The sequence below is a fragment of the Camelus ferus genome, chromosome 6 (assembly GCF_009834535.1).
Source record: "Camelus ferus isolate YT-003-E chromosome 6, BCGSAC_Cfer_1.0, whole genome shotgun sequence".
Classification (NCBI taxonomy): Eukaryota; Metazoa; Chordata; class Mammalia; order Artiodactyla; family Camelidae; genus Camelus; species Camelus ferus.
In genome coordinates this window covers 29,902,453-29,928,352 of record NC_045701.1, presented here as the reverse complement: position 1 = coordinate 29,928,352, position 25,900 = coordinate 29,902,453, and the positions used below count along the sequence as shown (strand labels likewise).

The 25,900-nt window shown below is 37.1% G+C and overlaps 2 protein-coding genes across 2 annotated transcripts; both read right to left on the bottom strand.

Annotated features, from left to right (window-relative positions):
- Positions 1-4,449: 4,449 nt before the first annotated feature.
- LOC102518223 (olfactory receptor 11G2) lies at positions 4,450-11,048 on the bottom strand. Its single transcript, XM_032481601.1, has 3 exons — positions 11,029-11,048; positions 8,898-8,965; positions 4,450-5,396 (listed from the first exon to the last, which is right to left on the bottom strand). The coding sequence occupies exon 3, from the start codon at positions 5,383-5,385 to the stop codon at positions 4,450-4,452; it is 936 nt and encodes a 311-aa protein (XP_032337492.1). The 5' UTR covers positions 5,386-5,396; positions 8,898-8,965; positions 11,029-11,048.
- Positions 11,049-23,106: 12,058 nt separating this feature from the next.
- Positions 23,107-24,329, bottom strand: LOC102506345 (olfactory receptor 11H6). Its single transcript, XM_006191244.2, has one exon. It carries the CDS (start codon positions 24,327-24,329, stop codon positions 23,364-23,366), a length of 966 nt encoding a protein of 321 aa, XP_006191306.2. The 3' UTR covers positions 23,107-23,363.
- Between the last annotated feature and the right edge of the window lie 1,571 nt (positions 24,330-25,900).

Genomic DNA, 25,900 nt, shown 5'->3' with positions numbered 1-25,900 from the left:
GGTAAAATTTTAACAATTTGGAATCTGGATGAAAGGCATATAGTAGTTTTTTATTTAACTATTTTTACAACTTTTATTTAAAGGTGAAATTTTATTTCAAAATAAAAAATTCAAAAATCATCAGATCACTTTTATTTATCAAGTATGTCTCTCTTTTTTTGGTTCTTAAGGTCATCTTTGGAAGCACATAGTCTTTTTAAACATTTTCAGATAAAATCCTTTTTCCTTATTATTTAACTGGGTCCTAAATTAAGATAACAAAAAGGAGAAAAAAATGCAAAAATATGGAGAAATCTTTAGGGAATTATTTCAGCTGTAGCAACACGTAAGTAGGTAAAGGAAATTATGCTCTTCTGCAGATCTTTTGTGGTTTATGCCTGACTAAACATACAACTCTCCGAAATCTGTAATCATTGGCTGATCAACATTTACTGTGTATCTTCTACTCATATTTATGAGATTTGGAAAAGTAGGGAAATGCAAGGAACGATAAAAGATTGTCCTCATTTATAAGACATTTATCATGGGGAAATGAACATGAATGTTCCAGAGGAAAAAATTTGAAAAAGATGCCAGGGATAAGGTATTTTATAAAATTATTTAATGAATAAGATCTTTAGAGCTCCAAAGGACATTTACCTTGGGATGGGAAAATAATTAAATTCTAGATATAAAGATCCATTCACGATCCAGAACATACTTCATGTGGATTTATCACTGAAGTAAACGTGAAAACTTCTTCGGTAATATTTTTACACTTTGTGATATTTCTTTAGAAGTATTTTTCATACTTTCTCAAATATATATGTACACATATATATATATACACTTAAATATACTTAAATACACTTAAATATGTATATGTCCATATTTAAGTAAATAAACTAGGTTGTAAATTGTGATTTGTATTATATTTTGCTTTATTCTAGGAGTATTTACTTTATTCTAGGAGTTCATTTACACTTGTAAGATAAATCAATTTAAATGGTAATGAAATATATGCTGTCTGTCAACCTTTTAATCAGACATTAATTCAGGAATATGAGGCATAAACAACTGTACAATGTGATTGGTAACAGTCTTCAGTTTGAAATGTTGCTAGCATGACTTCATCACCATTTATATCAGCTTATATCAGAGTTAAACTTCTCCTTTTCTGTACAGTACCAGTGACGCTGACTGACATTAAAGTGAATGTGCCAACAGGCCTTTTCTCTTCTGTCCACTACGAAGTACTCACTTTTCAATCTTCCTGTTCCTGCCCCCATTCCCTCAAAGGACTTAGTGCTGTCTCTTATTTTAATTCTGAGAAAGTTAAGAAAAATACTTTTTTGAAGTTACAAATAGTAGCTTTGTTAGAAAAAGTAAGGGACACCATGGTTACTGAGGTTTTATATAGATGCATATCCTTAAGGTATGCCAGTTCTTTTAAACTGGGAAACTCTGAGCTAGATTTATCTTTATTATTATTTAAAAAATCATTTTTTAGAGAATAAAATGATCATTAACTTTCTGTTACAGATCTTCTTTGACCTACAATGGGGTTACATCTTGATAAAATCATTGTAAGTTGAAGATATTATAAGTCAAAAGTACATTTAATACACCTACTTTACTGAACATCATAGTTAAGCCTGGCCTACCTTAAATGTGCTTAGAACCTTTCATTAGCCTACTGTTGGGCAAAATGAGCTAACATAAAGCCTATTTCATAATGAAACTGTTGAATATTTCATATAATTTTTTTGAATACTGTACTGAAAGTGAAAAACAGAATGATTGTATGGGTACAGAATGGTTGTAAGTGTATAGATTGTTTATCCTTGTGATCACGTGGCTGACTGGGTGCTGTGGCTTGCTGCCAGTGCCCAGCAGCATGACAGAGAATCTTACCATATTTCACTTACATGGGAAAAGGTCAAAATTCAAAATTCATAGTATGGTTTCTACTAAATGTGTATTGCTTTCCTGCTATTGTAAAGTTGAAAAATCTCAAGTTGAACCATCATTAAGTAGTGAGTAATCTGTACTTGATATTGAAACATTTGACAGTAAAGCATAAAATTGGAAAATTGTATCTTTTTCACCTTCTCCCGTAGCAACTTACAATTCCCTTGTTTACAGCACATCTTGCTCCATTTACCACTTGTTTTAATGAACCATACAAGAGAACGAAATGTGTTTATTCCCTTCAGTATATGACTTACCTTCTACCTCAGTGCCTAGCATACTGAATTTGTTTGTTTTAATGGGTAAGTGACCATGGAGGAAGATAATACAATTATTAAAAGAGAGCCACTTTCAATTTTTCATAGTTTGTTTACTCATAGGTCCTCAGAGGAGGAAGACATTTCCTACTTTGTTCCAACAGAACCAAATAATTCTAGTGAGATGACACCAAGAGGTTGTCACTTATTCTTTTTCATTTTCCTAACAAACAGTCCTCTTCCTAGTTTCCCAAAGAATCACAGAATTATGAATAAATGTTTCCCTGGTTCTAATTTCATAGTGAAATAGTTTTAAAATTTATTTTTTAATGTTAACATTAAGTGTTGTTTAAATGTATGCTTAAATGAAATTATGTACATATAGAATAAAATTTTAAAAATACAAAGGCATATATACAGGGAAAATGTCTTCATCTTTCCCCATCCTTAGATACCCAGTCCTTTTCCAAAAGCATCAGTGTTACTAGTTTCTTCTTTCTTCTTCAAGAAGCACACAATGTATTTATGAACATAAATATGTACATATTTACATAAGCTTTCTTCACATGAAAGATAGCCCAAGATAAAGATTTCTTTCCTCTTGCTTTTCATTTAACTTTGAGGATAATTTTGTATCAATATGTATAGATCTTCATTTTTAATGGTTGTAGAGTCTATCCCATTCTATGAATGTACAATAATTTACCTAATCAGTCCTTAATCAATAGGAATTTAGATTGTTCCAATCTTTTCCTGTTAGAAACAGTAGTCAATATTCTTGTACATGTGCCATTTTTCGTATGTGTGAGTACACTACTTAGATAAATATCGAAGAGCAGAATTGCTGAGTCAAAGGGAATGCCCTTAAAATTCTGATAGTTTTTTTCATAAAATGTCCTCCATAGATGTTGTACCAATTTACGCTCTTCTAACAAAGGATGAGATTGCTGTTGTTCCCAACATTATTTTTGACCTTTGTCAATTTGGAAGTAAAAGAGGTATATTTATTATAATTTTCCTTGTGTTTCTAGAATTCTGAGTAAAATAGAATGTCTTTTCAGATATTTAAAAGCCTTTGCTGTTTACTTTTTCATATATTTGGCACCTTTTTTTACTATGCTGATGCTATTTTTCTTATTGATCTGAAGATCCTTATATATGTATCAAGTATATTATAATTGATATCTCTGTAATTGATGCTACCATGATAGATGTTTTAGAGGACAGAAGTATAAGCTCAACTAGAAGAGTAAAGAATGTGTTCTCATTGGAAGGGCAATAGAAAACTTTAGGTTTTGCCCTACTGTTGTAACCTTGTGCTATTTATAAGCCCAAAAACAAATAAAAAATAAGAGGCTTAATTATCCCTGTTGAAAATAAAGGAACAGACTTTCCCCTCCCCACCTTTTTAGAGTATTTACTTCAGAAAACTTACAGTTAAGTTCTTTTTTTGTCTCTGAAATGTACGTAAAATTTTAAAAATGTTAAATCACGCTGTTGCCAGATTTATGACCCAGGAATGTCTCTGTCAAGGAACTGATAAGTCTCTTTGAAATGTAATCATCAAGGTAGATAGGACCCAATCTTTCAGTTCCTGTGAGAAGATAGGAGCCTAACTTTGGTGGTCTAACTTCCAAGTTGCAAAATTGCCTCCTGTCATATAGATATGTTATTCTTCCTTTGTATGAAGCCAATTAGCAAACACAGATGGCCATCCCAATTATAAGTGAATCTAGGATAAGCTATGTATGACAAAGTATTCAAGTCTTTTTGAGGATTAGTTATTGTTTATCTTGAGAACGTGTGTGTGTAAAGGATTGTCTTTGCTTGGCTATATAAATGGATGAGATCTCTTTCTTTGTCATCTCTCAGTAGATTGCCTGTGGTGCCTATATTCTCTTGCTTTAATGCTTATTCAATAATAAAACTGTTTTATTCTCTTCTGCCGTTGTGGAGAGGTTTTCTAGATTGGCAGGAGATTCGTTTTTAATTATATTTTCCCAACAAAGTCAACTCAGCTTTTCAATCTATGACTCTATCATTTGCAAAATAAGGGTTATGAAGTACATCTTTGTGATTCCTTATAGCACTGTAAATTCCAGGAAATAAAAAACACTATGGTGTATAAAGTTCAAAAACAATATAAAGAATTTTCTGAGTGATGTCAGTCACTCTTCTTTTTAACTAAGAAATTAAACAGATTCTGCCCACTCCCCAAAATATTTTAAACCAAGTCTTACTTTTATGTTCCTAATAATTTCTTCATAGCACGTTTCATATCTTTGTTTCTTAGACTGTATATTACAGGGTTAATGAATGGAGTAACTACAGAATAAAACAAAGTCACTATTTTCTGCATTCCAGCTTCATGTTCAGATGTTGGGCTCACATACATGACCATCACTGAGCCATAGAAAAGGGAAACCACAGCCAGATGGGACCCACAGGTGGACAAAGCTTTTCTTTGTCCAGCTGATGAAGGGAACCTCAACACAGCTCTCAGGACCAGAGCATAGGACACCATGATGAAAAGAAAGGGAATAAATAAGAGCAGAGAACTTAAGGTGGAGCTCATTAACTCTATTACAGGGAATCTAGTACAGGTGAGGGCCAACAAGGGGCCTGGATCACACAGGAAGTGGTCAATAATCCTGGATCCACAGAAGGACATTTGGGAGATGATGATGATGGGAATTAAGAACCAGAAGAAACCAAGTACCCAGCAGCTGACCACAAGATTGGAGCAGAGTCGTCCAGTCATAAGAGTGGGGTAATGTAGAGGCCAGCAGATGGCAAGGTAGCGATCAAATGCCATAATAGCCAAGAAAAAGCATTCTGTAGAACCCAAAGAGAAGAAAAAGTAGAACTGGAGAAAGCACCCAGAGAAGGAGATGACCTTGTTGTCAGAGAGGAAGTTGGCCAACATGTTGGGGACCGTGGAGGTGACATAGCAGATCTCCAGGAAGGAGAAGTTGGCGAGCAGGATGTACATGGGGGTGTGGAGTCTCTGATCCCAGCACACAGCACAGATGATGGAACCATTGCCCATGAGGGTCAGGAGGTAGACACCAGAGAAGAGCACAAAGAGGAGGATCTGGCCCTCCCTGGAGCAAGGGAAGCCCAGGAGGATGAAGCCAGTGATGGTACTGGTGTTGTTGGGGTTGTTAGAGATTTTCATGGGTCTGGGAGCTGTAGAAAGATCATCAAATTATTAAATGATGTAGAGACATATGGGGACCCAGATATATATTGAAGTCACCCTGGGGAATGTAGTAAACACATATATCAATGGTTACTATTTTTGTCTAATCCTGAAATACTGTCCTGGCTCAGTGTTGGGATTGTAAAAATACTATCAATAGATACACTTCTTTATTGTGAGATGTATGGAAACATGTTTAACATATAAATCATTATATACAAAACTCTGCAGTAACTACCACTGAGGCCAAGAAATAGATTATCACTTGTACCCTAGAATCTCCTCTCATGCTCCAACTTCTGCCTCTCTCTCCCTCCAACTGTAACAATTTCCTTTCCTCATGGTAACCACCTTCCTCTTTTTATTTTAATAAATACATATGCATTTTGAAACAAAATAATTTAGTTTTTCTTGTTTTTGTACTTTATATAAATGAAATCATGATATATGTAGTACTTTTGGACGGCTTCTTTTGTTCAATGGTTAAGTTTTCTGAAATTCATGTTGTTGCATGTATCTATCGTTTGTCCATTTTACTGCTCTGTACTATTACATTCTATGAATAAACCACCACTTATTTAACCAGTCTACTATAGATTGGCTATTTCTAGTTTGGGGCTATCAGGAGTAATGCTACTACGAATATATAGTTCCTTTTTCCTGGTTCACATGTGTATGCATTTCTATAGCATGATCATAGGGTGTCTGTATCTTCAACTTTAGAAGGTTGAGTTAAACAGTGTTCCATCATTACTGCATTATTTATCACTCTCACTGACAGTATATGAGAGCTCTGATTGTCAATATCCTTTTCTAATGTTAAAGTCTATATTTAGCAGAGCCTGGGGAATGACATGTAGCTTGGGGGATATAGACTGCATTTTAATGGCTTCTCTTTATTTTTTCTTTTCTTGTGCTATTAGACTATGTAGTTCTCTTCCTGGCAGTACTTTTTTTTCGGAGTAGATGCTTATGTCAGAACTGTTTTGTTCTGAAGGGAGGGTATTCTGGAAATGATAAAGAAAACTGTCTCCAAACTTGAAATAGGAGAACATTTTATTGCATGATGTAATTTATAGCCACCTTTGGAAATTCATTATTCATCTTACATGAGGTTTGAGTCTTACGATCAGTCTTATGATTTAAAGAAGACATGTCTTTACTGTACCTCCTACTTTTCTTATATGCCTCTCTCAAGGGAGAATTCTTTGAAGTGGCTCATGCAGGAGCATCTTCCTGAGCAGCAAGTTTCCGCAGAATTTTGTCATCAGCTGGAAGTCAGTTTGCCTGAGAAGTTACTTTATAAGAAGTGATTGGAATTCGCATAGTGCTTTTGCACTTAGACAGCTTTAATAAATATTTATAAAATGAATGGATAAATGCCCCCTTTTAGGTCTTAGAATGAGATCACAAAAACACAACTCTTGTGGACAAAGCTGACTTACCTTGTCTGTCCATGGAACAGGGAACCCGTGGGACTATCAGAATCACTTTTTTCTTTTAAGGTACTTAACTAACTCATTGATTCTATTTGGTAATTCAGTCTACTAATTTCAGAAGTTAAAACATTCAAATTAGGTGTAGGAAATAGCCTCAGCTCACTTCTAGTTAATACGGTTCCCAGCCAGCAGGTAAGAGATCCCACAGCTGAGAGAGAGGATCAGTGATAATCTGGTCTTATTGAAACAGGTCTTTGATTATCTGGGTTAGGAATATGATTATGCAAAATTCACTGATTCCTATTCTAGATATATAAACTATGGAACCTGATATTACTGATTTCATGTTAAGGTACATGTAGCAAGAAACTTGAAAAGAAGAGAAAACTTAAAATTTTTTTGTTCCCTTTCCCAATCTTGGAGAATGGGAGTTTGGAAGCACCTGAAGACAGAATGACTTTGGATGGTTAGATATTTACATAATGGTTTGTGCTTTTCTGAGTTAAAAAAAAAAACTTTGTTAACTAATCCTTTCTTGGTTATTATAGCCTAGGTAAATAAGACATTCATAAGGAACACGAAACTTTTATCTATTTTCTATTATCTGGAATATAGCATCAGTCAGTCAATCAATCAATCATAAATTATTTTTGAGAGTTGGCTAGTTATCCAAAGAAACTGATAATAGTCTACTTGAAATATTCAAAAACAATTAGATCTCTCTGGATAAATGGCAGAAGGTATCAGGGGAGAGGTAGCTGATTATAGTGTATTTTTGTTTAGTTTTTGAAGAGGAAGAAAATTTTTGACAGGAGATAATGATTAATATTTCAGAATTTATAAAATGTGTATAAAAGCTTCCATCTCTGAGCCAGATCTAGTTCTGGATTTTATATCATTTCCATGACATGGGGGACTCATGTGGCTGATAAAATTTCCCAAGATGGTATTTTATGTCTTGTGTTACCTCAGGTTTTTAATGAGTCAGGCTGTGGAAGGAACAGGTTCTGTTCTTGTACTATGAAATTACCCTTTCTAAACAGTTTTTCCTCTCTGATTTTAAGGACATGTGACTAGGAAACTGAGAAATAAATTTCAGCTATCAAATATTCATCTCTTGAAGATGAACTTAAACCAGACACAAAATATGTAACATATATTTGCATTGTTTACACTATTCTCATTCAGGATGAAAATATTAAGAATGTGATATTTTCTGAAGCAGCCACTTTCCCAAATGCCCTGTTCTTTGAATGGGGCTATTAGTAAACGTTGGAGCCATGAGGATACATTCATCGTTAATGAACAGAAGTCATTCAAAAGAAAATTGCCTATAAGATGTGAAGGTCACTTATAATCTTTAAATTCCATAAAGTTTAAAAAAGGCCTTTTTAGATCTACAGGTTTAATACCAACTCAGAGAAAAACCACTCAGTTTTCAATAGGTCAGAATAATTTGTTACTAATAGTGGTTGGGGCATTTTTAATCAAACTGTTTTGCAGGATGTTTCTATAAGGTTTTGTTTTTGTTTTTTGTTTTTTGCGTTTTTTTTTTTGGTGATAATCACTTTGTCTATCATCTCAAAATATTTTCAGCACTTTAAATGGCTTAGTTAATGTTCAAGAACTTACTTTTTCTGGTCTAATTATTTCAGCATTACATCTCTTCTTTTCATTTACTCCTCATATCCAATTCATCAGCAGGATGTTTCTGTTACTAAAATATAACTTATATCATGCACTTTGCTGTCTTCACTGTTGTCTCTTAAATTCAAATTATCATCCTTCCTTCCTCAGACTTCTACAGCAGCATTCTAACTGAGCTCCTTGCTTCTATTTTTGCCCTTCTATTCTGTCTGCATTTTCCAGGCAGCATCAGAGTACTCCTTAAAAATAGAAAAACTGATTATGTTAGACTTTTAAGTAGAACTTTTCCCTCGGAGCAATTCTGTGCTAGGAAGTCTTACAAAATTGTTGTAGAAAACAGGAATGGCCATCACCATTTTATGCTCAATCTAATATATTTAACCAGATTGCATTGTTACTCACCTTTTATTACTGAGCTCCTCTGTAGGGAAGAAACTATGATGTTTACTTGCCTCAAGTCTGAGCTGAAGCTGTCAAAGAAAAAAAAAAAAGGCTGTAAAGTCACCCTGTATCGACTGCAGAGGGCTCTATGAACATGGGTTCAACCAATATCTGTGTTCACTTGGACTGAATTAATTAACAACAGTCACCTTGTTTTATTGGTTTACTTATTAAATTAGTCAACCCTGGAAAAGTTGAACTAGACTATGTCTGAGCCAGACCAGGTCACACACAGTGCGAGGAAGACATTCCCCTCGTATCCCACTACGGTGGACGTCTCGGTACCCATCTGTTGGCCTTCTCTCTACAGCACATCCAGAGATGTCTCATGAAGATTCAGTTCCCTCCTTTAGCTAGTTCGTACGGTTTCAGTGAGGGGGCTGCCACATCTGTAACAGTGATAATCTGTTACTGGAAAATACTTAAAAGTAAGGATGATTTTCTAGACTGGGATGAGTGGCAGTTGTGTGTGATGGAAAAAGTGTTGGATTTAGAATTAAGAGCTTTTTTCACTCATCGTAGGAAATTAATACTCAGTTTCCTTAGCTATGTAATGGGCATAATTATGCCTTCTTTAAAGGGCCATTATAAAGTTTACTGAATGAGATAAACCACTGTGGAAGCACCTTTACCATTTCCTGACCAGTTAGGGTTTAAGAAATATTGGTTGTATGTGTATGGCCATAGCAAATTTGAAGAGAGCTGTGGGTAAAAAGCCAGGAGATTATGATTTTTTATTCTTCTAAACAGTATATAAACCTTATTACCTAGATCAGGAAAGGGAATTCTAAACTGAAGCTTCTCAAAAGTGTCTTTTTTATTTTCTTAGAAGAGTTAGTCTTCTTGGCAATAACCAGAGAGGAGAAAAGAGGTGGAAATGACTGTGATAAGGATCCTTGAATGTGTCTGATGAAGGATGGTGGGTTATGAAGTAGAGCCTGCCAGGAAGTAAGCCCTGTTTTTCCTGATCCTTGAGGACCCATTTACTGTTTCTAAAAGGAAAAGAGTGTCAAGAGATATCTATGTGCTTGTTATTCACTTCCCGTGGGGGTCTGCCTTAATTTCTGGGGTTTTTTTTCTATGCAAGTTGAAATAATATCTTTTCTTTGCTTTAAACCTCTCACAGATAGAATGAAATATTAACAGATCAACTGATTGAGTATTTTAAAATTAATTAACCAATAAATCTAACTCCCCTAAGTGTGCTTACTATGTGGCCATCGAAGACTTACAAACCTGAAGGGGATAAAAGCAGTCCCAGATGTCCATAACTGATCTGACACTCACAGCTAGACCTCAAAGTTATTACAAGCTGATCTGACACTCTCATCTAGGTCATACTATTCTGTTATTGGACATAAACATGAGACAAAAAAACCTGCTTTGTAATTTTGTCTAAGCATAGGAAAAAACAAGGTCACTGTGCCAGCCATAAAATACCAATATCCTCCTCTCTCGGCAAAAAATGAGTGTCTGCTACTTCAAAAAAGAGCCAATTACAGCTTTATTCTCCTTCTTTTCTGCCCTCTCTGTGGATAAAATTCATTGAGAAACCTAGTCATAGAATTGCCCTTGCTTTGACAACGTTCAATCTGGAGCAAATCACTGCTTCCTTTGACCCTTCCCCAAGTCAATCAACCAAAGCATCAATCCTATAATAGGTTATTTTTAACAGTGTTTTACTGAAGCAGCCCACAGTTCTTCCTTAGAATATGCTATCCTTTGCTATAATGAGTAATAAACCCAACTTGTTCATCTACAGGTAGCCCTGTGGTCTTTGGCCAAAGGGCATTGACAAACTTGACACGTAAGTTGGCTGTGAAGCAGGAAGTTTTTTTTCATGATACCTCACATAAGCACCTCTTAGAAGACAGCCACACCTAGGGACACTGTCCGGGCCGAAGGATGTTCTTGGCTCAGGTCAGTCAGAGCAGGGCCATTCTGAAGCTGCTCTCTGACCAGCTGCAGCTGGTGGTGGGCTCCAAGGTTTACTTATTCTCGACAGAGGGGCAGATCTTCTAACACAACTAATCTATCCATCCTCTCTTCTGTGGTAGAAGTTTTTATCTGAAACGCTGATAAGTTTGGTTACCATTTATAGTTCAAAATATTTCCAAGTCCTCATCCTGGCAATCTGGGACTCTGTAGTGCAGCCTCATTCACTTTTCTATCTTACTTCCCAGAGTTTCTTGCAGATGTCTCTATGTCTTGGTAAAACAAAATCATATAGACACACAATGGGAGCTCAAAAAAATGTGTGTTGAAATAGTTTTACTCTCTGGAAAAGCATCCCATGTGAATGACTTGCAGTGGAAGAGTCATGCCCAATGGAGAAAGTGACCTGGAAAAGCAAATGTGGCGGGTTGATCAGTTAATAGTGTTCAGGAGTATCTGTACTGCTCTTTCTCTCTTTTCTGTCCTTTTTAATAACCCTTCCCCATTTCTGGTATTGAACTGAGAATAGCTTTTTAAATTTTTAAACTGTTTTTTGGTAGTATAACTGACAATATACTGTATACAGTCAAAGTGTGTAATTTGATAGTTTTCACACACACAAACACGTACACACCTGTGAAACCATCTCCATAATCAAGATAGTAAAAATAATAATCATCTTTAATCATCATGTCCCTTTGCAGTCTTCCCTCCAACCGCCCCCAACCTCACTCCCTAGGTAACCACTGATCTTTCTCTCACAGCAGAAGAATTTGTATGTTCTACAGCTTTATATAAATGGAATCCAATCATATATATTCTTTTTTGGTGGAGTCTAGTTTCTTTCACTCAGCATGATTATTTTGAGATTCATCCATGTCATTGCATATATCCATGTACCATTTCTTTATTTCTGAGTAATATTTTACTGCATAGATATACCAAAACTTGTTTTTCTGTTCACCTGTTGATGGACATTTGAGTTGTTTCCAGTTTTGTGTTGTTATAAATAAATCTGCCAGAAACATTTGTGTATAGGACTTTGTATGGCATATGCTTTTTTCCCTCTCAGGTAAATAGCTAGGGATGAAATGGCTTTATCAAGTGGTAGGCATATGTTTTGCTTTTTAAGAAACTGCCAACTGTTTTTCCAAAGTGCTTGTACCATTTTGTATTCACACTAGCAGTGTATGAGAGCTCCAGTTCCTTTAGATCATCACCAATATTTGTATGGTCAGTCTTTTAAATTTTAGTCATTCAGGTATGTATACAGTAGTATTCTCATCACGGTTTTAATTTGTATTTCCCTAGTGACTAATGATGTTGAAAATATTTTCATTTGCTTATTTGCCATCTATAGATCTTCTGTTCAATAGCTGTTCAAATATTTTTCCATTTTTTATTGGGTTATTTGATTTTTGAATGTTCTTTAAACATTCTGGATGGAAGTCCTTCAACAAATGTGTGCTTTGCCAATATTTTCTCCCAGTCTGTGGCTTGTGGTTTCATTCTCTTAATAGTGCCTTTAAAAGAGCAGATATTTTTAAATTTTGGAGGAGTCCAGTTTATCAATTTGTTCTTTAATGAATCATGCTTTTGGTGTTGTATTTATGAGAGCTTTGCCTCAGTCAGGGTCACAAGGATTCCTCCCTACCCTCTTTTTAAGATATTTTATAGTTTTAGGTTTTATAACTTATGACCTATTTTGAGTTAATTTTTGTGTGTTTTGTAAGGTGTTGAAAAATTGAAATTTACTTATTTCTGATATAAATATCCAACTAATTCAGTACCATTGATTAAAAACACAGGTTTTTCCTTGACTTATGATGAGGTTATGTCCCAATAAACCCATCATAAGTCTAAAGTATCATAAACCAAAAATGCATTTAATACACTTAACTTACCAAACATTATAGCATATCCTAGCTTACCTTAAACAAGCTAAGAACACTTACATTAGCCTATAGTTGGGCAAAATCATATAACACAAAGACTATTTTATAATAAAATGTTGAATATTTCATGCTATTTATTGAATAATGTGCTGGAAGTGAAAAACAGAATGGTGGTATGGATACAAGATGGTTGTAAGTGTATCAGTTGATTACTTTCATGATGGGGCAGCTGACTGGGAGGTGTGGCTTGCTGTGATGCTCAGCATCATAAGAGAGTATCATATGGCATATAACTATCCTAGGAAAAGGTCAAAATTTGAAGTAGTTTCTACTGAATGCATATATCTTTCACATCATCATAAAATCAAAAAAATTGTGAGTTAAACCATTAAGTAAATACTCTCCTTTCTCTACTAAATTACTTTTGCACCTTTGTTGAAAATCAGTTTTCCACATATGTAAGACAATTGGTGGACTCTCTATTTTATTGCATGGATCTATTTGTTTAACTCAATGTCAATGCCACATTGTTTTGATCACTGTAGCTTTATAATATGTCTTAAAATCAGATAGTGTTACTCCAACTTTGTTTTGTCTAGTCTAAGTCCTTTTCATTTCTATATGAATTTGGAAATTAGTTTGCTGATTTCTGCCAAAAAAAAAGCCTGCTGAATGTTTGATTGGAATTCTATGGAATCCATAGATCATTTTGGGAAGAATGGATATCTTAACAATACTGAGTTTTCTAACCCATGAACAAGTTACATATTTACATTTATTTACATATTTAATTTCTTTCAGCTCTGTTTTATACTTTACATTGTACGGTTTTCATTGTATAGATCTTTGACATCTTTTATATTATCTCTATTCAATACTTTTTGATGCTACTGTAAATAGCATTCTTTTCTTTTTTAATAGAAGTATAGTCAGTTTACAGTGTTGTGTCAATCTCTGGTGTACAGCATAAAGTTTCAGTCATACATATGCATTCATATATTCCTTTTTGTACTCTTTCTTTTCATTATAGGTTACTACAAGGTTTTGAATATAGTTCTCTGTGCTATACAGTAGAAGCCTGTTGTTTATCTATTTTATATATAGTAGTTAGTATCTCAAATCTTGAACTCCCAATTTATCCCTTCCCACCCCCTTTCCCTCCTAGTAACATATGTTTGTTTTCTATGTCTATGAGTCTTTTGTAAATAAGTTCATTTGTGTCTTTTTTTTTTTAGATTCCACATATAAGTGATATCATATGGTATTTTTCTTTCTGTTTCTAGCTTACTTCCCTTAGAATGATGATCTCCAGGTCCATCCATGTTGTAGCAAATGCTGTTATTTTACTCATTTTTATGGCTGAGTAGTATTCCATTGTGTATATAGCTTCTTTATCCACTCATCTGTTGATGGACATTTAGATTGATTCCATTTCTTGGCTATTGTAAATAGTGTTGCTGTGAACATCAGGGTGCATGTATCTTTTTGAATTACGAGTTTCCTGTGGATATATGCCCAGGTGTGGGATTGCTGGATCATATGTTAAGTCTGTTGTTAGTTTTTAAAGGAATCTCCATACTGTTTTCCATTATGGCTGTACCAAACTACATCCCCATTGACAGCGTAGGAAGGTTCCCCTTTCTCCACATCTTCTTCAGTATTTATTGTTTGTGGACTTTTTAATGATGTTCGTCCTGACAGGTGTGAGGTGATACCTCATTGTAGTTTTGATTTACATTTGTCTGATAATTAGCAATATTGAGCATTTTTTAATGTGCCTATTGGCCGTTTGTATGTCTTCATTGGAGAATTGCTTGTTAAGGTCTTTTGCCCATTGTTGGATTGGGGTTTTTTGTTGTTGTTGTTATTAAGTTGTGTGAGCTCTTTGTATATTTTGGAAATTAAGCCCTTGTCAGTCACATAATTTGTAAATGACATTATTTTTAAATGTAAATTTCTGATTGTTGCTAGTATCTTCTTATAGAAATACAAGATATTTTTTGATATTTTTTGGTTCTTGTGTCTTGAAATCTTACAATACTTATTAATTCTATAGTCTTTTTTTTTGTAATTTCACCGAATTTTCTGGCTAGAGGATCATTTCATATCTGAAAAAGACAGTCTTCTTTCTTTCAATTGGAATGCCATTTAATTCTTTTCTTTGCCTGGTTGTTCTAACACTTCCAGTACACTGTTGAATAGAAGTGGTGAGAGCATACATTCTTGCCTTTTTTCTGAGTTTAGGGGAAAAGCATTCACTTTCACCATTAAGTATAATGTTAGCTATAGGTTTTTGAAAATACTCTTTACAGGTCAGAGGAGTTTCTGTCTTTTTCAAGTTTGCTAAGAACTTTGATCAGGAATGGAAGTTGGTTATAATATGGTTTAACATATGCAGCTACATAGTGTATTACTTAGATATTTACTGGCCAACTTGGGCATTCAACTACAAATTCTAACTTGGTTTAAATGGAAAAGCTAATGTCAAATTTCAAACAACCCAGTTCTGAGAAAAGTTTTGCCCTTAATTTGCATTGCAGTTGTTAGTTGCGAGTCCTGTAGAGTCGGTCCTCCCTATCTGCAGTTCTTCATCTGTACAAATGTAGAGTCCACTGTGCTATCTAACACATTTTATATAAGGGACTTGAGCATCCTCAGACCTTGGTATCTGCAGGGGTCCTGGGACCAATCTTCCCACATATACCGAGGGATTACTGTATTGTTTTATTTTTAAGGAAATATCACAGAAACATAGCAATAACTAAGCCCTAAGAAGAGCCTGATGAAAGAAAAACTCCATGTCTCTGCTCACTACCCTATTAAGTTCAAGTTATAGAAATAAAGTTCTGTCTCCCCTCACTTCATCTAGCACAACATTGTATACATTTAAGAGGAAAATTTCTAAGGAAAAAAAAGAACACTAAAGAAAAAAGCATTTCTTCAGAATACAACTTTCTTATGCTAAGATAATTAAAATATCACTCTGAAGATTTGTTTGAATATTATAATTTACTGGCTTCATGTACCCTTCCTCCTTATTTCAGTCATGTCAGGAATAACTATTCCCAAAACTTCCCATTTCTTTTTCATTTCTGGGTCACCCTTTTCTTCAAACCCCTACTTTTCTTTGGAGGGCAGGCATGGTAGCCCTGAAGAAGTAAATTTCTTCTGGTAGTGAAAGAATCAAATAAACTTCATAAGAAAAATGTTGTGGTATCAACAGTTCCTTCCATTCTAGTGAGTCCTACAAAACCAGCTTCTACATGATAGAAGGGAAATTTGGTATCCAGATTTAAGGGGCTATTACTCTTTGACGCGGTGAACATGCAATTAGCTGTAAATTTTATTCTTATGATATTTTGGGTCAGACTTTTGGATTAAGGCAGATCATCAGAAAGCTGATATTTGGGAGTTCATAACACATTTAGAGACTTGACTTAATGGCAGCATAATATATTATAATCCACAAATCATGATTCTTTCTTTTAAAATTCGTATTTCTCTTGTTTTTTCTTTTAGTGCATTTTAGTACACCAGATCCTTAATGGAAACGGGTGGAAAATAAAGGCACATATAAATAAACATGTAAATAAGTAAATAGTTCAAAGTTAAGTGGAACTTATGAAAGTATAGAATTTATTAAGGTGAGATTTCTTTATTAACCCTTCATCTTAGTATATAGTGTAGAAAAGGATTCCCCAGGAGTTCACATAAAACATGTTTTGTTGTGGCCTAGAAGGTTCTAGATGTTCTGAGCATGCCTACCTCTCCAGCCTCATATACCATTTTCCTTCTGGATAGCAAATCAACCTTTTCTTATTCTTTGAAAACTCCAAGTTTTACCTGTACATACATGAGACTTGATTCCCCTAGATCTTTGTCTGGTGTGTTCTTTTACTTTCCATCCCTAGGCCTGGGGGTGGAGGGGTACCCTGTCTCATAAGACACATGACACCCTCAGGCCTGGTGTTTGATTGATTGATTGATTGATTGACAACTCAGGTTCCCTGTGCTCTGGTTGATTGACAGCTCAGGTTCTTTGTGTTTTGGGTTGTTCTTTTCCCCTTCCTCTCTCCCTGCCTAGTGCTCATTTCTATCTAAACTACCTAACATTCTCCCCTCTAGTCATAGGACCCCAAATCTTTCGGACATAGAGGACGATGACCACTCTAGCTACTTCCTGCTGATCTGGGGCGACGATGGAGCTCGTTGGGGTCCCAGACTAGCTGGCTGTTCTTGGGCAGGTGGTGAGCAAAAGGATAGTGTTCATCAAGGGGCTTGTATATAAGTGGTCTTGGCTGATTGGTTGATTGGTTGATTACCTTGTTGTATAGCCATTTGAAGTTTATCTCTAGATGAGAAGAAACACTTTTCATAAGAAGGTTGAAAAGATAGAGGTCAAATATATAGAGCTAATCCTAGCCAAAGGATGAAAGGGGCAAACAAGGGTCTTTAAAAAAATGGATTTCTGTGCTTTCTGTTGGTTTACGTTTTAGAAAGCAGATGTTGGAGTGTTAGTCCATTGAACTAAAGGAGGAGTCAAAAGAGGGACCCTAATGTCGGAGATGTTTTAAATTAGTATTAGAACAGTTTGGTGAGGGCCCTAAAAGAGAATAGATGAGAGCCAGTAGACATTTAAGAAAGAGGTTTATCTAACAGGGACCCATAGTCCCCTAGGGCAGTGAAAGAGTCTCATCGGAGTGTTGCTTGGGAAGCAGTTGCAGATCGCTAAGAGGTTCACAAGAATATGTGGCTCCCATCGGTGAACCAGATCTCAGGGTTTTCCAGGAGTTGGTCGGTGAGATCTGTTCTAGCTCCTGGAGAAATGGATAGGGTCTCATGACATAGGTGAAAGGGAAGAGCCTCGCGTGGTGGTGGTAATAGTGTAGCAGGCTTGAGTGTCCCACAAACAAAGACAGTGACATCTGGGTTTTCCAGTTACAATGCCTGATATTTAAGAAGCCGAGCATCTGAGAGCCAGAAATGTCCCTTGTCTTTTAAAAGGTCAGAAACTTGATGGTTAGCTTATGCTTGTATAGGGGCCTCCAGAGTTACCTCAAAAGCTTCCTCCAGGGGAGTGGAGAGGATTCCCTACACTCTTAGGCAGGAAGGCCAGCCTCGAGCAGTGGGATCTATCCACTTGGAGAGGTATCCCATTGGCTGTTGGGGAGGACCCAGCTGTTGGGTGAAACTAGGAGAAACTTGCCTTCCTATGCCTTTGAGATACAAATATTCTACCTTGTCTTCTCAGGGAACTCTGATCTCACCATCTTTTTAAAATGCAAATTTCAAAAACAAGGGGGGCAGTGATAAATAATTTGGAACTTAATTTGCGAAAGACAAGTAAAAATTTTATCTCTTTTTCATAAATATTAGTAAAAAGGCTTAGCCATCTACATGGGCAACTTTGATTTGTTCTATCTGCCAAAAACCCCAGTTTAAATCCAACCTCTTTCGGAGCCAATGGGTTTTGCTTTGTTATATCTGATTCATGACTGAAATTTTAAAATGAAAACTATAAAGTGTCTGATTTGTATGTCATAGATGTATGGTATTGGCACAATTAAATGGTAAAAGCTCTCTTTAATTGGCTGAAAGGAAATTAAAGTACTTATATAATACTCAAACACAGAGAAAACTGGCCAAAGTAAATCTCAGGTTCACGTTATCTAAAAAGGATTCAGTGCTGGTATTGGTATTGAAGCTAGCTTAAGCTAGTTGGTTTAATTAATATAAACATGTCTTTAGAGACATCAGTGTTAAGTATAATACTTCTGTTGTGCCTAGGCTTACTAGAGGGCAAGCAAAACTTTATTATGTCTGTTACAAATTTGTCAACAAAAAAAGTAACTCAGTGTAAAAAAACTTTTAAAAAGTAAGCAAAATAGGAGATTTGGAGTAAATTCTATAGGAGCTTTCTTTTGAAAGTATCTACCTAAAATTGTCTCTCCAAATTTTGGTACTTAAAACTTAAAGCTAAGTTAAAAAGTTCACTGACTGACTGTCATTTATAAAATATTAAAACATTAATTGCTGGGCAGATCTAAGTTTATCTACCTTTGCCTTAGGGAAAAAACCCCCCAAAACATAAGTTTCTATATAGAAATGGTGGTATGACAACCAATTCACAGTTGCTTGCTTCTAGGTTTTTAAGTTCCAAATTATTTATTCCCCCTGTGAACGAAAAATACTCCAAACCATATCAGTAAATAAAGAATGCTGAAGTAATCAAGTCATCAGCCGCTGCCGCCACCCCCCAGTGAAGACCAGCCTGCAGCCCAGCCTCTGCAGCCGCTCACAATGGTGCACCCTGAGGGGACTCAGAATAAGAAAGGACAGGATACCGGCCCTCGATAGCTAGGAGCTTGTCAAAGGAATGAATTCAATGAGCCCAAATGTTTGCTCCCTCCCATACACAGAAAAGTGCTAAATTCTTTAACTTGAGATGCCTGGTTTTCTTTAGGTAACAAGTAATCTTTTATTGTTCCAACTACCTGGTATTTGTTTTAAAGCTCCTATATATCCTAGCCCCTCCCCTACCTCTTCAGAGCAATTCCTCAGAGCGATCTGAGAGGCTGTCATCCCGGCTCCTCCCGCCAAATAAAACATAACTCAATTTTTAGGCTGTACATTTATTTCCGTCGACACACTTTTTTTTTTTTTTAAAGATTTGCATTTTAAAAAGATGGTGAGATCAGAGTTCCCTGAGAACACAGGGTAGAATATTTGTATTTCAAAGGCATAGGAAGGCAAGTTTCTCCTAGAAAGAAAGACTTTGTCTTTTTAAGGCCAAAAAAATAGTCTTTTTTAAAAAAGATTTACTGAGCAAGTAGGTCCCTTCCCAACGAGGGGATGGGGCACTCAGCCACCAACAAAAAATCATGTGTAAAAGTGAATTTTTAGTAAGCACCTTGTTTGGGGCCTTCTGTTGATCCCGGTTATTACACAGGATTGGGAGGACAAGGGTCCAGGGAAATCAGTCGGCACAGAGTAGGTGGCTCCCTTAGCTAATAAGAAGACAACTCTTACCTCTCACGTCAAGGGTTACCCAAGGCTCCACTGGAGAAATGACCAGTGTCCTGTGGGAACCAGGGAGCCAGGGAGCGTCCCGGGCCCCGTCAGTCTTTAGTCATCTCAGCCATCATTGGTTTGGGAGCCCCAAGCCCCCTTCCAGACTGGAGGCAGTCCCGCCCCCAGTGGCCTTTTTGTTTGCATATGGGGCAGGGTCCTGGTGGACTTTTCCCATACATGGGGCATTTGTTTTTCCAGTGGCCCTCCTGGCTGTACTTAAAACAGATCCCTTTTTTGGCGAAACAGTGGCTCTGATGCAGGCATCCTGCATCCTGTCCTCGCCATGGGTCTTGGTGGAGGGTAACCCTGAGGTGGTGCAGAGATGAAGGCTGCTGCTAAGAATTGTGCCTTTTGCTGTTGTCCCTGAATCCTTTTCACCTCTTTAGCCCTGTCTCTATTGCTAAATACTTTAAACACAGATTCATGAGCTGATTCATGGGGATCTGGGGTCCCCAGCTGCCCAGAAGGGGCCTTAGGGTTAGATGATTGGGAAGACCTCTCCAGTGGGGTCCTTCCCAACAGGAAGCAATGAAAGAATTAAAAAAATCTCCTAGTAAGATCCCCAGCCTTGGGGCTTCCAGATCCCACAAGGCCCTTCCAGTTCTATGTTCATGAGAGAGGAGGAATAGCCTTGGGGTCCTCACCCAACAGCTGGGTCCTCCCCAACAGTCTATGGGATACCTCTCCAAGTGGATAGATCCCACTGCTCGAGGCTGGCCTTCCTGCCTAAGAGTGTAGGGAATCCTCTCCACTCCCCTGGAGGAAGCTTTTGAGGTAACTCTGGAGGCCCCTATACAAGCATAAGCTAACCATCAAGTTTCTGACCTTTTAAAAGACAAGGGACATTTCTGGCTCTCAGATGCTCGGCTTCTTAAATATCAGGCATTGTAACTGGAAAACCCAGATGTCACTGTCTTTGTTTGTGGGACACTCAAGCCTGCTACACTATTACCACCACCACGCGAGGCTCTTCCCTTTCACCTATGTCATGAGACCCTATCCATTTCTCCAGGAGCTAGAACAGATCTCACCGACCAACTCCTGGAAAACCCTGAGATCTGGTTCACCGATGGGAGCCACATATTCTTGTGAACCTCTTAGCGATCTGCAACTGCTTCCCAAGCAACACTCCGATGAGACTCTTTCACTGCCCTAGGGGACTATGGGTCCCTGTTAGATAAACCTCTTTCTTAAGTGTCTACTGGCTCTCATCTATTCTCTTTTAGGGCCCTCACCAAACTGTTCTAATACTAATTTAAAACATCTCCGACATTAGGGTCCCTCTTTTGACTCCTCCTTTAGTTCAATGGACTAACAGTCAACATCTGCTTTCTAAAACGTAAACCAACAGAAAGCACAGAAATCCATTTTTTTAAAGACCCTTGTTTGCCCCTTTCATCCTTTGGCTAGGATTAGCTCTATATATTTGACCTCTATCTTTTCAACCTTCTTATGAAAAGTGTTTCTTCTCATCTAGAGATAAACTTCAAATGGCTATACAACAAGGTAATCAACCAATCAACCAATCAGCCAAGACCACTTATATACAAGCCCCTTGATGAACACTATCCTTTTGCTCACATACTGCCCAAGAACAGCCAGCTAGTCTGGGACCCCAACGAGCTCCATCATCACCCCAGATGAGGAAGTAGCTAGAGCAGTCCTTGCTCATAAGGTTTGGGGTCTTATGACTAGAGGGGGGAATCTTAGGTAGCTTAGATAGAAATGAGTATTGGGCAAAGGGAGAGGAAGGGGAAAGGAAAAATCCAGAACACAAGAAACCTGAGCTCTCAATCAAGCAGAGTGCAGGAAAACCGAGTTGTCAATCAAACAACCAGCCAACAAATCAGTCAATCACAAGGCCTAGGGGTGGAGGCGCACCCCATCTCATAGACACATGACACATAACAAGACACCCCATCCAATAGCAATGAAGCAGGTAGCACAATTGCAGGAAAGACAAATTCCTAGCATGGAAAAGGCAGTAATTAAAAATGTGACCTCTAGTGGCTCAAAGCAGTTGGCACGGATGCAGTGATAGTGACTTTTTTTTCATCAGACCACTTCCGTCAGAAGGGTTGCACCTTGTCCTTTGAATCTCAGCCTCAATTCTGATTGTTTAGCTTCTATTGAGTCTGTGATATTCCTGATATCCCATCAATAAATCTCCATTGTCATATTAATCAACCAGAGTAAGCTTCTGGTGTATGTAAGTAAGAACCTGTTATTACATCATAGCAGATTTACCTTAAATCGTAAATCCCGGTAATCTGCAGAAAGAAAGGAGCAACTAGCTTTTCCAAATTGGCAGGTTGCCTGGAACTCATCTTTAGTTTCACAGTGCTCTGGGAGCTTCAGCACTTAGCATACTCTATTATAGAAAATATCTCCCAAAGCCAAAATAACTTGGAAGAGTACGTTAAGGTGCTGTTTTTATACAGAAAAGTTGAATTGACGTCTGGTCTGGATTGGATGTAGTCAGTCAAATCATTAGCTTTTTCTTCAGTATATAGGAGACAACTTCACAAGCCAACCCCTCCCTGAGAAAAGGAAATTTTGTGATATATAGTTTATAATATGATATACAATGTTGAACATATGAACTTACATAGTATTATAAACTAGTGTTGCTTCAATGAAAATTAATTTAATTAAAAAATTAAAATATGAACATTTCCGAATACAGGCAAATGATCAGGTCAAGTCAAAAAGTTTAAATTAAGAACTGACTGCCTTTAAGTTGTTTATATTTTGGTTGGCAGAACCTATTCTCTGGTTTCACGTGTCTTTTCTGTAACAGTAAATATGCCTCTACTAAAAGGTACTGGAAGGTGCAGAAACCCAGGTTTGAGTAAGGACTACTTAATGATTTGGCACATGTGAATGTGTGCTTGTCTTTCTCTGTATCCTCTTCGAAGTTGGACTGAGAATTTTCCTTAAGAAGAAACTGTGTCATTTCCTGTTTTCATTTGCTGCACACTGTGGACACCTTACCAGTGTGTGGTATTAAGGAAAACACAAATGAAAGAACACTTCTGTTTCAGTGGCAGATATTGGGTCCTTGAGCTTATAAACAAAACAACTGAATTTTTGTGAGTATAGTGAGTAAGTGCTGTATCTCATTATATAAGAACCTATAATTGGAAAGGAAAAAAACAGCTGATAAATTTGAAACACATAAAACAGTATTAGGCTTAAAACCAAGATACAAGCTGGAAACATGAGTTATAGCTTTGTACATACCAACTTGATTATGTTAGCTTTAGGACTTCAAAGAAATCTCTGAAACAGGGAAATGATACATTGGTGAATAAAAACTCTATGTAACTTTCCTACAGTGGACCTTTAGGACTGTGTGTATTTACTTTTGAGATAGGATAAGAGTTTTGTGTGTGTGTGTGTAATGAGTCATACTTTTATGAGAGTAAGGAATCCAGCACTCAGACATGGCCCCAAAATAAGTTTTTTTTTTTTTAAATGAGAGAAATTCTGTATTCCTGAGAGAATAATGATATAAAAATTTATGTCATTTGTCTGTATTTTTAGGAATTTCTTTTGATAATGTGCCCAGGACTTTCCTTAGTGCATCTTTCATATCTTTGTTCCGGAGGCTGTAGATCAAAGGATTAAAGAATGGGGTTGCCATGCAGTAAAACAAGGTCACAAATTTCTGGGTCCCAGGATGGCTCCTAGAGCCTGGACTCACATACATCACCATGACTGAGCCATAGAATAGAGAGACCACCAAGAAATGGGAGGCACACGTAGAGAAAGCTTTGTTCCTGCCTGAGCCAGCTGGGACCCGAAGTACGGCTCGCAAAACGAAGGTATAGGACCCAAGAATGTAGAGGAAGGTGATGAAGATGATAAGAGAGCTCACAGTGGCACAAGTTAGAGTAGTTTTAGGAACTGGGGCACAGGATAGTGCCAACAGTGGTCCCAGGTCACAGAAAAAATGGTCAATGATGTTAGGGCCACAGAAGGGCACCCGGGACATAAGAACCGCAGGCATCAGTATGGATAGAAAGCCACCTGCCCAGCAGAAAACCACTAATCGGGCACATAGGTGATGAGTCATGATGGTGGGGTAATGCAGAGGTCGACAGATAGCAAGGAACCGATCAAAGGACATCGCAGACAGGAAGTAGCCCTCAGCAGCACACATGGAGAAGAAGAAGTAGAACTGGAGCAGGCAGCCAGCATAGGAGATGCTCTTGGTCTGGGAGATGATGTTGGCCAACATTTTGGGCACATCAGAACTGACATAGCAGATCTCCAGGAAGAAGTTGGCCAGGAGGATGTACATGGGTGTGTGGAGCTTCCGGCTTGACCACACAGCACAGATGATGGACGTGTTCCCCATGAGAGTCAGAAGGTAGATGAGGGAGAACATGACAAAGAGGACGATCTGGATGTCTCTGCGACAGGGGAAGCCCAGGAGAATGAACTCACTCACAGACCCAGAGCTATTATTGGCTTCTGAGATACTCATTCTTCTGATCTATAAAGGGAATGAGCAACAGGACCATTATATTAGTCATTTTCTCTCTTGAAAAGTTATTTTTATTTCTTTTGACTCCTATGCTCTCCTTTAATGCACTTTTGTGAAAGGGCTCCATCTGGTTCTGAATTCAATAGCTCTTTTCCCAATGATCTGGCTTAGCCCAATGACATCAGCGTTCTGAGAACCCGGTCCAACATGTTACTTATATGCTCCCACAGCCCCCACTGTAACAGTCTCCATTTTTCAGGGTATAAATTTCACTGACATCATGTAATGTAGACTCCAAACTGTTTTCTCTGCTTGCATTTAAATTAATTCTTCCTTGATGTATAGTTTCATTAATATGCACCCTCATATATACACCTAATTTCTTTTTTTCTTGTTGCAAAGAAAATTTTGTTTAGTACTTTGGAAAATTTGAAGAAAAATCAGTTTAAATATAATATGAAGTTGAATTAGGTCAGCACAAAAAGAGCACCTTACTACGTTGTCAGGAACATATTTTCAGGAGATCTGTCCTGGATAGTGTTAACTGAAGCAGGGTGCTCAAGACACTACCACAAATTCCATTCTAGCAAGAACTTAGTAGCTTCTTATGGCTGGTATTTAACTTCTACTTGCTGAGCAACAGCTAATATGATACAGACAAAAAGGACCCTAGTTGGCTTCACTCTTTATTAGGAGATCCTGGCTTTCAAATAGAAAAACAGCAAGAGGCAGATGGAGAAACACCTGTCTCAGCTCAGGTGGCTGCAGCAGTATATTGTCCGTATATTATAGCGTTTCCTCCTTGAACCAAATTCCTATTTATAATAAAAAAGGATTTTAACAAGGCTACTAACTAAAGCTGGAAATCACCACCTTTGACCTGCCCTGTGTCCTAATTCTTGGCACCTTTTATGACATGAACTCAGTTTTGGACACTTTCTTTAAAAATATTTGACTTCTAAGGTAGTAAGCATAATAGCAACCACTGTTATGTATTAAACATTTATTGTGACTGTCACTTAACATTCATTATCTCATTAAATTCTACTCCCATCTTTTCTCCAATCCTAGAGCCTTAAAAAACACTTCCACATTTCTAAGTGTAGCACTGAATTTTATTGTCCCTCTGAGCACATTAACTCTAAAACCCACCCTTTTTTTTCTGCACAGTTGTCAGCTATGTATATAATATATTCGCTGTGTTTCCTGATTGTATCTGATTCTGATGCAACTTGCTTTCATCAAACTTCCCCTTGTGCATATGGAGGATTAGCCTCAGGAAAGCTGTGTTAGGAACTGAGGCCATATACCATAGGAAAAGATTATTTAACTATTTCTCATAGTCTCTCTCTATAGGTTATATCAGGTACATCAGATAAGATGGTGAGGCAAGTATCTTCCAGGCTAGCAGTTTCTAAAGGCTAAAGGGAGATCAAATATGAAAAGATTTTGGTATTCCTTCAGAAAGATCAAACATTGCATACAACAGATGGGCGAGTTAAAATGGAAAACTGTATACCATAAATCCAAGGTTATACCAGGTTTTGACTGGAAATTCAGTGATTGGAAGG

Excerpts from the sequence above, each read along its gene's own strand:
- LOC102518223 (XM_032481601.1), bottom strand. The coding sequence starts at position 5,385 with ATGAAAATCTCTAACAACCCCAACAACACCAGTACCATCACTGGCTTC.
- LOC102506345 (XM_006191244.2), bottom strand. The coding sequence starts at position 24,329 with ATGAGTATCTCAGAAGCCAATAATAGCTCTGGGTCTGTGAGTGAGTTC.